This window comes from Pygoscelis adeliae, unplaced genomic scaffold (genome assembly GCF_000699105.1).
Source record: "Pygoscelis adeliae isolate BGI_AS28 unplaced genomic scaffold, ASM69910v1 Scaffold145, whole genome shotgun sequence".
Lineage (NCBI taxonomy): Eukaryota > Metazoa > Chordata > Aves > Sphenisciformes > Spheniscidae > Pygoscelis > Pygoscelis adeliae.
Window position 1 is genome coordinate 2,386,026 of NW_008824866.1, and position 15,245 is coordinate 2,401,270.

The 15,245-nt window shown below is 38.7% G+C and overlaps 2 protein-coding genes across 2 annotated transcripts in view; both read left to right on the forward strand.

Moving 5' to 3' along the window:
• Nucleotides 1-15,245, forward strand: part of RAD54B (RAD54 homolog B (S. cerevisiae)) — a 65,855-nt gene that overhangs the window by 18,756 nt on the left and 31,854 nt on the right. The gene's annotated exons all lie outside the window — the stretch shown is intronic.
• FSBP (fibrinogen silencer binding protein) lies at nucleotides 730-6,293 on the forward strand. Its single transcript, XM_009324419.1, has 2 exons — nucleotides 730-1,165; nucleotides 5,421-6,293. Exons 1-2 carry the CDS (start codon nucleotides 795-797, stop codon nucleotides 5,944-5,946), a joined length of 897 nt encoding a protein of 298 aa, XP_009322694.1. The 5' UTR covers nucleotides 730-794; the 3' UTR covers nucleotides 5,947-6,293.

Consider the following 15,245-nt stretch of genomic DNA (forward strand, 5'->3'; position numbering starts at 1 on the left):
CGCGGGCTGGCGTTTTGTCGCCGTCCCCGGGGGCGTGGGCGGGCTCGGCCGCCGAGAGAAGCGGCCTCTTTAAGAAGCCCCTGTGTAGGTAGCTGGAGCGGGCTGCCAAGTGCCGGAGAAGCTCAGCTTTACTGCGAAGCCCGCGCCTGAGTGTAACCTAACCGGCTGGAGGATATGCCGCCCCTGATTGACAGCAGGACCAGCATTATGCAAATGGCGCAGGGGAGCGCGGCGGCGGCCGGGGGCTCTGCCAGGGAGCTCTCTACACACGCCGCCCTCGCCCGCCGCCGTTGCCGTTCGCCTCCCGCTCCCTGTAACGCTCAGTGCGTTTCACAAAGCAATTGTTGCTTTTTTGGGGGACATCGTTACACGTAAAATCACCTCGAGCGCGGTTTCAGTTTGAGATACGTGCGAGAGAGCTAGGGAGATGTGTCAGAGCTTGTTACTCAAGCTAAATTAGGTAATTTTTAGCTGGGTAACGTGCTAATCTTTAAACCTTTATGTTTTTCAATCCTGCGTATGTCTGGTCTCTTCATACAAAAGTGTATTTTGCTTGTTTCTTCTCGTCTTCTTCAGTCTGAAGCCTTATGTAGGTCAGGCTTGGCTTAAGCAGATTTCCTGAACCTGCGTCAGCTTAAGCTGAAGGAATTTTAATAAACCCTCCCTTGTAGGCGTGGGCCTAAATGAGACTAGCCTAGTTAAGCCTGATCTTTTTCTGTTTGTGAAAAAGAGCTGAGCAGAGCTAGGGACTGCATGGTGGCTTCAGAAACGGCTTCCTTAATTCAAAGATAACAATGGTTGGGAAGGCCAGATCTTCTAATTTTACCTTATCTGAAAAGCTCGATTTGCTAAAACTCGTGAAGCCGTACGTTAAAATTCTCGAGGAACATACCAATAAGCATTCTGTAATAGTGGAAAAAAACAAATGCTGGGATATCATAGCTGATAACTACAATGCCATCGGAGTAGATCGCCCTCCTCGCACTGCACAGGGCCTGCGCACGCTGTACAAGAGGCTCAAAGAATATGCCAAACAGGAGCTATTGCAGCAAAAGGAGACTCACTCAGATTGTAAAAGCAGCATTTCCGAGCCAACCAAGAAAGTTGTGGAGATGATTCCACAGATTTCCAATGTGTGTTTAAGAGACAGGAGCGGTGTTCAAAGGTGAGACGATTCTTTTTATTTTGTTACTGAATGAAAATGATGGCGCCTCCTATCTACTCTGTAACGCTTTGCTTGTGTTCAGGCTCCTAAAGGAAATGTTTATCAGATAAAATCCCCAAATGGGGAGCAATGACAAAATAATATTGCTTTTGTTGTATGGGAAGCTTTATGGTGACTTAGCACTGTATTCATTTTTTCAGTTCTCTTTCAAAGCCTGTTTCAGAGTCTTTGTCATACTCTGGAAAGTGAGGGTTAAGAGGGAATCAAAGAGAAATAGTAGCTCCAACCTCTACCCCTCCCCTACCTTTTAATAGGCAGATTATTCAAACGCTGGCAAAGTGATGGCTATTCTCCTCCATTTAAGGTAATACTGCAGTCATTTTGCAACATATGGAACTATTACCAGATTATAGAAGATTTTTAATAAAGTTAGTTCACAGAGCTAAGAAACCTTACTCATACACCTTTTTTCTCTCATTTACTCTGATATTTGCATGTTATGTTTTTAACTGATCCCAATCCTTTAAAAAAAAAAATTGACTCCCCACACCACAGTGCCTTTGTGAGTGCAAATGTTTTTTTAAATTATACTTTTCTTGCATTGATGGTGGTTCCCTGAAACTGGAGCAAATCTAATTGCAGTCTAAACTCCAAGCAGTTCTATATCGTGTGTTAGGTAGTTTAAATACAGAGAGAAACTGAGAGGTACAGCACTAGAAGTTTTCTTTTTTTGTAGCCTTTTTTTTTTTTTTAACTGCTCAGTAAAGTGAGACACACTGTCTAGATTTGAGCCAGACATAATACAGGCAGGCAGCATGCAGGCTTTCTCCCACAGCTGGCTAATGCCCCTCATATCTGACTTGCAACACTCTGCTGGTTCTGTATTGGTCCTTGAGGGATCAAAAAATGCCTGGGTCAGGTTTTGGTTCCTCCAGATACAAAAACTAAGCTAGGGAGGAGGGAAAAAAGGGTCAAATAACTCCCCAGCAACCTTGAGAAAGCTCTGATTTTTCTTATTTTCCCAAGCAGATTAATGGGACGCGAACTTTCCGTATTTTAATCAGATATACTGATAGTCGGTGCAGCAGCGTAACACTCTAAGAAAAGCTGGCATGCGCACACACACTGAATTGGATTCATGGTGCCACTGGTTGAACTGAATGGTAACAATTGTCTAAATCTCAACACGCCAGATGCTCTAAAAATATGCTGTTGTGGGTCCTTTGCGTAAAGAAGTCTGAAGCAACTGGGCTGCACTGCTGCTCCTGGTGAATGCCCCTGGAGGAACCGTTCCAAAGAATTCTCTGGAACAAAACAAGGCTTTTAATTGCGCTAATAAAGGTTGCAGTGTCTTGACTACTAACTTTTGTAAGGAGGAAAAAAAAAATAGTGTGAGAACTTTGGTTTGTAGATCGGCTTATAAAAAGCACTGACGCTTTTTGTGAATGATTAAGAGCTAATGATCTCCATACTTTGTCTCCTATAATTTAAAGATTTTTTGCAGTCCCTTATGGCTCTGGGAACATTGACTTGATTACTGTTTACCCAAAATGGTTGTTCCTAGGAACAGCCAATACACTGTGTGCTGAAGGAAAAGAATATAATTTAAATGATTCTTTTCCCTGCCCAAATACATCATTATTTTATAGTTCTAATTTTAACTCTGAGTTGCATTGTACCCTAATTTTCAAAACCCTGTATTGGGTTTTAACTCACCAGGATATGGCTTAGGTTTTGTAGGATGGAAATACAATGAATCCAAATTCTTAATCGCACCTTTAAGCAATTTCTAGCTCGCTGTGATTAAACAAAACCTGGTGGATCATGGGTGCCTGCAGGGTTATAAACACCATCCCCCAATTGTGGTAACTGTTTGTCTTTCTTTCAGTCAAGTTGTCAGAAACAACATTAGTAACCACCATACAGGCGGCTCTTTTGTTTCTCAATTCCTTCTTTCTCTCTTTGCTGTCTAATTGTTTTCCTCTTAAGAGACTGACTCTAAGAAAAAAAAAAAAGCCTCATCAGAGTTACCTGAAGATTTAGTAATCTTTCTAGTTCCGTGTGGTTTACACTTCGAGATGGATTTTTCACTGTTTGGAGGCTCTAGTCTATGTTAGACTAAATCTTGCCTATCTTCTCTTTAACCTCCCTCACTTTCTCTTTCTGCTCTCTCTCTGTTTCCTTTTGTCAGAATGACCTGCTTCTCCTGCTGGTTGTTTCCACTTTTCTCAGGCTAGAAGCTGGCCAGGAGCCAGCGAATAAGAAGGAGGGAAGCTGTATTAGAAGCTGCGGTTGTGAAGAGGGGGAAGCCCAGAATTACAGTCAGCACTGGGGAAAACAAGTGAAAATTTGTGTGCAGGATAATACTTCCGATGCTCAATGAGAGGAGGAAAAGGAATGTGAGAAAGAGGTATATAGGAAAAGGTGAAGCTTTGTGGCATGAGGAGGAGGGAGTAAGGTGATATGATTGATACTCTATAGGCAGCTCAGGTAACAGTCGATAGAATTAAGATTATCCTGGCATTTTCTTTGGGGAATAAATGGAAGGTCTATTTTCAATACCTGCCTCAGATGGACTCTTCTTTTTTTTTTTTTTTTTTTAAATCTTTAGTTAAAATAGTTTGGGGTCATTGACAGATTAATTTTTGGAAAATACATTGCTCTGACCCTGTTGAACATTTTTATAATTGAGTATTGAGAAGCTTTCATGCTTTTATTCTAGAAATTGCACTTTCATGTTAATGGATGGCAAACTAGATCAGGGTCTTTTGGAAATTGCAACCATGACTGCCTATTTCCTTTAAACCAAGAGTTTTGAAGACCATGGGAGATGCAGAAGAGGTGATCATGCCACCTTTTGATTAAGGAGTTAGTGCATTTACACGAGAAGTAGGATGTACAAATTAAATTTCTCCTTTGCTTCTGGGAATTTGAACCCACATCTACTGCTAACCAGGACAGTGTTTTAATAATCAGATAGTGTTTCTCAATTTGTGGATTGTAGGGCTCACAAGGAGTTTAAAACGTGTAAACAAACACCTCCCACCCCCCAATTTAATAGACGGCAACTCAGGTCCTCCAGGGTTGGGGAGCATCCATGAATGTTACATTAATCATGGATCCACTCGCTGCCTTTAGCTGCAAGCAGCAGCTCAGTTCTTCACGGTTTGGGGAATGTCTCATATCTGCAACCATCAGTTACAGGCTCTGTTTTAGAGAGTCATGGCCATGATGATCCACTGTCTTCGGTATCAGTACCAGGTTAATATATTCCTGTTCCCATGTTACACTATATTGCTTTCCCAGTCACGCTGAAAGTATTCTTTGTAGATCTGTACCGTTAAATAGATCAAGAAGCTGATCTGGCTTAAAAAACATTACCTGAATAAAGGAGTGATATGCAGAAGTGTAGGGTTTCAAACACAACTGATGGTAGAGAAGTAGGCAGGAAGAGCTTGAGCCATTATTATCATCAAAGCCAATGTAATGTCAAATCATGATTTGAGGTGCTGCTGACTCAGGGGTTTACACAAAGACAGATGAGTCAAGCGGGCGTTGTACTTTTGAAAAGAAATACACAGAAGTATAGGCTGTTCTTAATGGAAAAATTTCTGTCTCTTCTCTTGAAGCTTCAGAAAAATATTGAGATCACCAGTTCAAAGAGAAGGAGCAAGGATTAGCTTGATTCCCTAATCTACTGGCAGGGTCATCATTTGCACTCAGGTTTCTTCTCCCAAGGCTCTTTGTGTAATTTTATTCAGTGATTGTTTTACATTAAAAAAACCCAAACAAATACTTGGGTGCATGAATCAGAAACATTAGAACAGGAGGAGATGAGTAAGTTTGGGAGATGGAAATGTTTCTGCCACAGTCCGCTCAGTCTAAATTTATGCCCTTTTGAAATCACATTATAGTACATAAGCTCTTTCCTCTGTCACTTGCATCACTTGCTGCTGCTTTGTTTTTATATCCGTTTGTCACTAACAGCCCTTCTTGCTTCTCCAGTGTCAGAAGAAGGGCCTACCAGGATAGTTCTGTTGGCTATACTGCCTTTATAGCGATAGAATCTGAATAAGACAGAGCTGTATATGTGTAGTGGAAAGAAGGAGGAGTACAGGTGGTGTTCATGTAATGAAGTAGAGTCCCAGGCATAGATAGCAGAGTAGTATTTCAAATGAAGCTTTGGTTACTTACAGCTACGCCTTTTAAAAATAGTTTTTAATGGATTATTTAAATATGATTTTGTGTGTTCTAGTGCTAGTATCGATAAAGAAACAATTGCTGGTACCAGTTCACCACAGGCAATGTTGGATCACCATCCCGCGACAGTCATGATGGAGTTGCAATCAGAAGAGGATGTCAAACCTCCTCCTTCTTTGATTATAGACTCACAGCAAAATGAGAACTTAGAACAAGAGGAAGAACACCAGCTGGTGCACATTATGGAAAGGTCTCCTTCAACATCAGTGTCTTCAGTTGATATGAGAGTGATGATGTCTCCTTCTCCTGTACCAAGAAGAGATGAGTTTTTTAGGCTTGAGGTTGGAGAACGCTTTAGACCAATGTGTGGGTATGACCCACAGATGTTACAAATGTTGAAAGAAGAGCATCAAATAATATTAGAAAATCAAAGAAAAATCGGTCTTTATGTCCAAGAAAAAAGGGATGGTTTGAAAAGAAAGCAGCAACTGGAAGAAGAACTGTTGCGAACAAAAATCAAAGTAGAGAAGCTGAAGGCAATACGACTACGCCGTGATCTGCCAGAATACAGCAATATCTAAATATTTTATTACTTCTGTCATATTCTTTGAAATACTTAATAATAAATGCTTTTGCCCTAGCAAAATTGTTCCTTATGTTAATATGGATGGATCAAAATCTGGGCTTGAGAGATGAAAGCATATTTTCCATGTTGTTTATGTACCTTAGAAAAATACCTTGTATGGGTTTGAATGCACCAACTCTTCTGGTCTGAAGTATAATCAAATCCTGTATATTTAAGTGTTTAGGTTGATAAAAATCCAAACTTTTAAAATATTTCCACTTATCTCTAATGGAGTTGTGATGAGCTAACGGAAATGTAGCTCAGCTCTTTTTAAAAATTTTGATCATATGCATTATTTTTTCAAATAATTACCTATCCTTTAATACCTTTTTGAAGTTACAGGTTAATAAATACATATAAAAAGGAGGAATAAGAGGCTATCTTTAAAATGTCTTACTCTTTTCCAGTTGGTAAATCTTACGACAGTGGTGAGATTTTGCTGATATATCAGCTTGGAAAACAAAATTACTGGATTGTTATATTTTTTTAATGTTCAGTAGACAGTTGAATAAATATACATCTTTTAAAAAGTTAACACTTTTTATTGTTTTCAGTGGAGGAGTGTTTCCATAGGACATTATCAAAATAGAGACAATGAATGCAACACTTGGTTTTTAAAACTGCATGCATGTGTAATTTGTGTGTACAGTTACCATGATCGTATATTCAGTTATAGTAATTATAGTGGTGATCAACCACAAAAATGTCTCATTTCCTCATTTGCATGCATAATTACTACAGTGCATGTGCAACCAAGACAGTTGCAGGTGCCTTTGATCAGTATCACTATGACTATAAGCTACTGAAATTAAATAGTTTCTGTATGTAAGTAACATGTGACTTGAAATCAACAGAAGATTCTTTGTTATTCTGGGTACCTTTTCTAAATGCTGCTGTTCTGGTCTTTCGATTAGTTTCAAATAAAATGCCCAAAATGAAAAAGAAATTGATTCTTCTGTCTGTCCTAGTAGCAGCCGTTTCCTCTGCAGTTACAATGAACGTTCACAACTGGAAGAAAAATACCTGGAAAGCATAAGTCCCAGATGATTCATTTCTTCATAATTCTTAGTCTCCTGCCTGTTATGAATGGATCCACAACTGCCTTAGACCTCTGGCTTCTTATTCCCTGTAACAATACGTTCTCCTTCCTCTAACCTTTCGCACAAGAAAAGGACATGAAGCACAGCATCAAGGAAAAAGAACAAAGGAGATGTAATACCTCCTGTGCCTCCCATCTCAGAGAGCCCCAACAACAGAAGGAACCAAAGCAATAGGAAGGAGAATATTTCTTCCTGCAGCTGCTTGTAACTGTTGCTCCTGTCACCACTTTTCCCAAATTTGCTTCTTTCTCCATTCCCACAGAGCCTCAGCATGCGAGCATGGGGCACTGGTCTGCATCAGCAGACTCTGAATGAGGTAAGCCTCGCACCTCCTTGTCGGTCTTCTGAGTGAATCAGGTTACTTTTGTGGCCACAAGCAATAAATGCTTATTAAAAACTGAAGGCTGGAAGCATGTAAGTTAATTGAGGGACTAGTGGAGCTTAAAGAATTGTAGTTAAAATTTTATGATAGTGATATGAGAGAAATAATCTTGACTGTCGGTGCCTGGGATAACTTTAACAGGTTACAAGTGGAAAGAGTAGAGGAAGCAAGTCTTCTGTTTACAAACTGAGGAAAAATACAAACAGTGAAAATGGATGTCGTCAATATGGAGTTCCCCAGTACTTTTCCTCTTCCAGTTGCTTTCTAGAGAAGAGAGCACTGTAAGCATTTGTTCTGTTGGGAATTTTTGCGTGCGCTGAAAGTGATGATGCCTGAATAAGTGGCCTCTGTTTCTGTACAGTCCTTGGCTTTATGCTGTATTTTTCAGTTCAAGGATATCGATCTGTGTTTGTATAGCTGGAAACACTTCAATGAGATACTCACTTCCCTGAGTTTACAAGAGTCAAAATATTGGCTTTAATAAATAAATAAGGATTTTATTTGTTCTACTTTGCCGTCTGAAATGTGGCTTCTCAGAAAGGGGAAACAGCACTAAATTCTCTGCAGTCGTCTTAATTTGGAAATGCCTGATCTTATCCTTTCAGTTGAAAATCAGAATTCTGGTTTCCAGTGGTAAGGAATTAATTTCTATTTGTTGTTTCTGTCCTTACATATTATGCAAATGAACAGGTTTTTAATAGTTCAGAAAATAATTCCCATATGGCTCATCATCTTGCAGTGGTTTTGAATTGTAGCTGCTGTTACGTTGGCCACCAAAATGCTCTAGAGACTTCAGAATATTTTCTGTTGAATTCTTCATTCTCCTTGAGCTAGATGAAGAGGTGACCTCCAGTGTTTCTATTGGCATGGTATTTTTATTTCGAGGACTAGAGCCAGAGGAATTTCCAGCATTTGAAAGCTTGCAGTCCTTTCTGAACTGAAAGACAAAGTAGATGCAAAAATGGGACTCTGGGTAGAGCACAGTCTCCCTTGTATTCTTGATATTGGAAGGGAAAAGATGCAAATGAGTAAAGAAATAATAAAATACACCAGCCTGGTCAGAACTGTCTCCCTATGAGCAGTGTTCTCCCACGTTTGGTTGTTCTGTTGTTGTTTCATTTCTTAGTGGAAGGCCTTTCATTCTTATCTGCAGGCAGCACCTCTAGTTCAGAGATCTCTCATGCTTCTCATTGCCTTTGTTCTTGGTTGTGTTTCTTTTGGTTTTTGGGGGAGCTTGGGGTGGGGGGAGAAATCTCTTGAGTCCCTGTGTAGCTTACTTGTTTTTATACCAGTGACATGACATTTATCTCCTTTCACTACAGAAATGTTTCCTCCTTCAGTGACATTATATTGCTCCGTCAGTGCAATATGGTGCTGACTATATATCATACCTCTCCGTGATGGTGGATCTGCATTTCTTTCTCACCCCACATCTGCTTTACAGTATCGGGTTATCTGTCTGAGTCAGACTTCTCACTTCTCAGTGCCTGTTCCTGTTTTTTTTTCCATGTATTCCTACATGCATCACAGCTGTGGCTAGTCCTTCTGGACCTTGAAGTGCTATGAATTTTTACTGTTCCAGCAAATGATATTTCGTTAGCATGTGTGAAAGGGGTGTTAGGAAGCCTTTCCCTTCTTCACCCCTGTTCTTGTCCTCTTATTCCCTTCATTACATCTGGCAGTGCCATTCCCTGTCTGCATGTTTATAATGTACATAGTACGAGCAGAGTAATTTTAGGCAAGGACAAATTTCTACCACATGTTCATGTCCTTCTACTAAGATAACTGAAATAAACAGGCTCCAGGAGTAATTTAATTCCCAACTTCTAATGGACTTATGTTTAGGATTAGAGTAAAAACTGTAACTGTGATAACTTTGTGATAATTGTGATAGCATCTTGTGTAACTTCATCTATCTGAGTAATTGTCTAATAATCAGTCTGTAATTTTGTCGGCTGCTCCCTAATGATCTTGCTTTTTTTTGTCCCTCCCCGCTTACCTCGCTTTTGACTCCTGTGGAATCATCTCAGTTGATGTGCTTGCCTTAGATCAGAATTCTTATCAGGTAAAAGTGGTAGGAGAGAGATGTACTCCCAAGACCAGGAGAGATTACTTATAGCTAATCTTGCTTGTCATGCTCCTGTTTTCTAACATCTTCCACATCACTAGCTTCAATTCCTTTATTTCATTTATATTTCTACACATTTTCTGGCTTGGGTTTTTTTCCCCCCCATACAATGAAAACGCATAGACTAGAACTTGCATATGATGTTCTTTGGGCAGACTTTGTGTCCACTGGATTTCCAATAGGCAAAGCCATTAAGTTGCTTATAATTATGAGAGAGTTGTTTCTGAGTGGGAGGAGCAAACGGGGAACTGTGGTACCCAGGCTGGCTGGCTAAGCTGTCTTTTAAAATTTCTTGTGTCTTATTTTAAAGTGCTTTAGGATGGTTCCATATGAATTTTAACTTTGGTAAAATCATAAAAAGGTTACTCATGAAGATGATAAAGTGATGTTTTCCTAGCATGTTGATTACTTTTCCATTTTGCACATGAAAATAAAGAGAAGCCTTTAGAAAGAATGCCCTTTAGCATTTTTCAAGGTTTTAAAATACATGAAATGTAGCTTCTTAGTGTGTATGCCTAACAAGTCATGCTTCTATTCTGTTTTTAAATATCCAGGTCTTAAATAATTTGAAAAATCTCATTGTTGAATTCTTAGATTTAAAAAAAAAAAAAAAAGTGCCATTTACAGTAGTTAAAATAATAGTCTGTTAGCTGGGTGTGTAACACATGACTAAATTTCAGTCATTCTGTGACCTATGTTTCTGTGTTTTATCTCTGCTAAAAATGAAAGCGTTCACCTTGATGTCGGCCAAGTTGCCTCTGTAGTGATGGTTGCTCTTAAATGGCATTCAATTAGCCTGGGCAAAGTTTCCTCCATAATAAAGATACAATTTCCTGAAGTTTTATTGAAGACTAGCTAAAAAAATTAGTCTCTGTGAATTCTTTCTTGTAAAACCTACAGTTCTTCGGTGCTAAAGTAGTTGAAAACCTCGGCTGTGACTTGTGTGTAAGAGCGGGTGGCAAGGTCAGAGAACCCAAGGAAAGCTCAGCCGTCTGCAGGCACTGGCATTCCCCACTGTCCCTGCCTTTCTTCCGTGCTATGGGATTTCACACTATTTTATCATAGTGATTACACAGAACGATTTGTTGATGTATCCAAACACCTCTGAGTGAATGTAACACCTTGTTTGACTCTGTATTATTCACACAAGAAGAATATCATATAATTTTCATTGAATACTTAATCAGCAGTTACTCCACATGATTTATGACTTCTATTTGCTGTTTAGCAAAACTGCAGACTTGAAAAATCCTACTTAAGTTTTTGTATTTTATGTATGCAAATAGAGTTTTTTAAAAAAATAAGTCATTGTTTCCTGGCCATTTCCTGTTTGCTCTCGATTGTCATCTATAGTTAGCATAATCACAATAATTAGCATAATTTAACATAAATGTCAGCTAAAAAATAATTCCTCTGGATTATGGTGCCCCTCCATACTCAGCTGATGTCAGGACCCAGTTTGGTTAAGGCTCAATCATTTTATTTGCAGTGTTCTGTGTGTTGCCATTTGCTTACTTGGTATGTCTTTGTATGATCCTTGTCTATATTGCTAATGCTTTCTCAAAAATGTCTATTTTTAAAGCTTAGAACTTTCTGCATGCTTGAAATAAGTAAATCAATTTATAAATTACCAATTTTTTTTTCTTTAATTTAACAGTGAAACAATAGGACAAAATGTTTATCTAGTTTGGGGATGTCGAGGAGGGATTTTGGACTGCCTGTGGTTAGTTACTACAACGTTATTTGTTTCCTCTTGTATCACATAAAATCTGTTGCAGTAGTCTGAAGTCGTATCTATTATTAATCACTGAAGATGGTGTGTGAAGGAAAGTAATTTATCATAACTCTGCAGCAGTTTGCAGGTAAATTTTACTTAGCCCACTTGTCGATACTATTAAGAATACCATTCTGTGAAGTCTAGAAATGTTTGTGTGGCACGTACCAGAAATACAGAAGTAAAATTCGGTATGTATAACTTTGCTATTACTGTTGATGCATTCTCATGTCATAATACGGCATTCACTTAGGGGTGCATATGTAAGCCAAAAACCATTATTTTTGACTTGTAAACTCCTCAAGTTTCACCCAGGTGATGTTTGCATTATTTTGCATCGTAAGGAAGCTTTGGCAGTAGGTTGTACATCATGATGGACTTCCAGGTGACATTGGTAGCATCAACTATCAGTTCTGCCAAACCAGTTTATGCTGGGTTACCTCCTCTCAGGCTATAATGTGTGTGTTCTAGATATGTATTTGTGTGTGTTTGTCTTTTTGAAGTAGCTCAGCTTTTTTCTGTGAACCAGATTGAGGGGAGAATACGCTGGTTTGTATGTATTGAATTTTTATGATCTTCCCTTTGTAGTGTTATAGTTTCTCTGTGCTTTTGAAAAATTACTTGAAATTTGGCACCAAGCTGGTCTTTGGCCATTCCTATAAAACCTCGCTCAAGTTCGTCTAATTCTTAAGTCATTGGCAAACGCAGAATTTGGTCATTTTCAGTACAAGTTTGTTATACTTCAGATATAGCCCCTAATTGAATTTTTAGGAGAGTCTGTCCAACCTAGGCACACTGCACTGTTGAGAGGAGAACAGTGATTTCTCAGCTGTGAACACCTTGAATGAAAGCAAGAAAATGTGTCCCGAGTTTTGCTGCTAGCAGGCCAAGGCAGCCGCAGCGAGGAAGCCACTTTGTTTAGATCCAGAGAGGGTGACAGATGACAGCAAGGGTCTCGAGCACAACTGCCCTTCTTTCAGGGTGGTAAGGATTTCAAAGCTCTTGGGCTATACAGCTGGATAGGTAATGGCCCAGCTCTTCTGCGAGAAGTTTGAGACCAGCAATAGCCTGGAAAATATGGCTTGTAGCTCTGTGATTCAGAGTACTGCATAGTGTGTGCACAGGTGAGGGCTGAATTAAGCTTACTTAGGGAATTTTGCCATTGTTGTTTGTTATAATTATTTCTGCTAGACAAAATTTGTTCGTTTCTGAAGAGGTTTTGTTATATAGCTGTATGTGCTAATTTGCTGTAATTGAGTTTTGAAAATACGCTATTCCTAAGTCAAATTCCAAGATGGTACTAAAGATGTTTTTCGACAGTCAGAAGTTAAATCTATTTTGGGAGTTTCAGATACTTTAGCTCTGAATATATAGTGGGCATCTGTAAAGATTGTTCTCAGATGAAATATAGTAGAGATAAATTTGATCTTTTTTTGAATCTCATCCTTCTCTGATGAGTATGCACATGTACATAAGTACGTACACACACATACCCAATGAGATATGCATACGGTAAGTTGATAAGATGAGCTGCGCGTGCTGCAGAGGCATCAAAGGTCAAAGCAGTCCCTTGGGAATAGCAAGTGGACCCAGTCTGCTGATGGAAAGGTGCCACGTCTCCATGTCTTCTAACATTTTCTTATATAAGTGGTCAGCTCAGGACCAAAAATAGGCAGGGCTGACACATAGTAGACTCTGTTAAAAGCATCCTGAATTTACAGCTGCCTGCATGGAATCATCTTATTAATTTGCATTGGAATTTCTATGCAATTTAAGTTGTATTCAATTTTCTTACATACAGAACCAGCAAAGGCAGCACCGTAAGCATCGCTTACCTCCACAAGGATGAATTTTTCCTCTTCCCTCCTCCCTCATCTTCCCTGTTCCAGTTTTGCTTTCCTAGTAAGAATTACAACTAGAGCTCTAGGTTTTTGTGCTTGGGCCATAAATACTCCTCTTCTGCTTGGACTACTGAATGGATTAAATTTATGTACATCAAAGTTATGTAACTTGATTTGGAAAGATTATTCTTTCCCTTTCCAAATATTTCATCAGCCACTCTGCAAGTAATCATTGCTGCATAACACATGAAAATTTTCAAAAATATGACTCATCCTTTGTGTGCCTCTTTCTAGGGTAATGTCATAAATTTTAAACAGTCCTGTTTAAATAATTTAGGTTAGGAATATATTGTGTTTCATACTTACCACAGTGGGCATAAGTTTTATATTTTTATTTTAAGGACTCTTTATTATAATCCAGGGAAATCAAAGATGGCCATTAACAAACACAAACAGCACGTTAAAAATGTTTTTCCTTCCAATATGTGCTAAAACAGATGTTAATACAAAGGATACGTAATCTTAAGAAATCCCTTTCTGCCTGCTTGCTTTTTGTTACAGATCTAAAAGTCTTTGCATTTTAGGAACCAAGATTTTGTGCAGCACAGAAATATAGTTCTAATTTTTATAAAAAACAGTAAAAGTAATAGCAAATGCTTAAGAGAATGCCAAACTATATATTTTCAAAGTACCACATATGGATTTAGCTGTGTACCTTCCATTAACATTTAAACACAAAAGGATGCATACTTCAAAAATGGAATGCTTTTTGAGATGGCTACAATTAGCCTGTGATTGTGTAATAGTCTAATAACTATTTCTTAGTAATTTGGATTTTTTGGTAATTTAAATGTTTGGAACTTTTCCACTTATATCCCATTTAGACTATCATTTATTGCAGTAACATTCAATATCTACAGAACCCACATATAGATGTTGCTTCCTGACATGACTTTTGCATTTATTTTTTGAAGTAAAAGAGCCTTTACTTAACAAATTAATCAAAACAACTTTCGGTATGGATGGCAACATGAAGAAGTGTAGTAAACAGTCAACTTGGATGGCATTTGACTGGTTCCAATGTTTTACTGAGCTGACCTGGCTCACTGCACCAAATGATGCCTGCAGCCTTTCAGAATTCTCAATGATGCTGCTTTTTCCTTTGATAATAGGACTTGCACATTTATTTCTGTGGACTTGACAGAAGCTTTCAGCTTAGTTCATTAAATTTTTACAGTGGAAGCTGGAGTCAGTTGGATTTTTACGCAGTTGAGAGGTTTAGGAAGAACAGTTTTCTACCATGGAGCTATAATTTTGAAAGTATATGCTCTCCATCCTCCCTTCTCTGCAGTTGATACCCTTAAAAGGTAAATGTTTCATTAAACGGTGATGAGAGGATTGTTCCTACTTGTTCAAATTAAGTACATCTACCATCTCTATTATTGTATATAGAAGGCTCCTATTTGAAAAGAAAATTAAGGTTATAAACTCAAGTACCCAAAAACGTGCAAATACACACAACCTGAATCCAGCCTTCTCATGCTGTTGGGTGTAGTCATTAATTACATGATTATGGATTATATTTCTGTAGCCTTCCTTGCCAATTTCAGTTCACGGAATGGACTGTGTCCACTTAGTGAGCCACTATTCAGGATTTTCTTTCCACCTCTTTGTTCAGTTATGGACTTATGCCTTGTTTTCAGCACACTATTCAAACTGTTTTGAATTAATTAGCTAATGTTTTTTTTTCCTCTGGTGCCCATCATGATAGTATCTGAGTGCTTCATAGATGTAATTATGTTTCACAACATCCTTGTGAGATAAGAGGTTGGTATAATCTCCACGTTCTAGGAGATAATGAAGGAGTTGAGGCACAGAGAGAATAAAAACAAAAAGCCTTGTTATTACTGAAGGTGCAGGCTGAATCAGCCAGGACTGCATTATCTCAGTGCTTTAGTATACCGTACAGTTAATGTTTCCAAGCCACAACTTCCATCTGCACCCATGAGTGTTCACTACTACTACAAATG

Excerpts from the sequence above, each read along its gene's own strand:
- FSBP (XM_009324419.1), top strand. The coding sequence starts at position 795 with ATGGTTGGGAAGGCCAGATCTTCTAATTTTACCTTATCTGAAAAGCTC. Across the intron at positions 1,166-5,420 it reads GACAGGAGCGGTGTTCAAAG|TGCTAGTATCGATAAAGAAA; the intron begins GTGAGACGATTC and ends TGTGTGTTCTAG.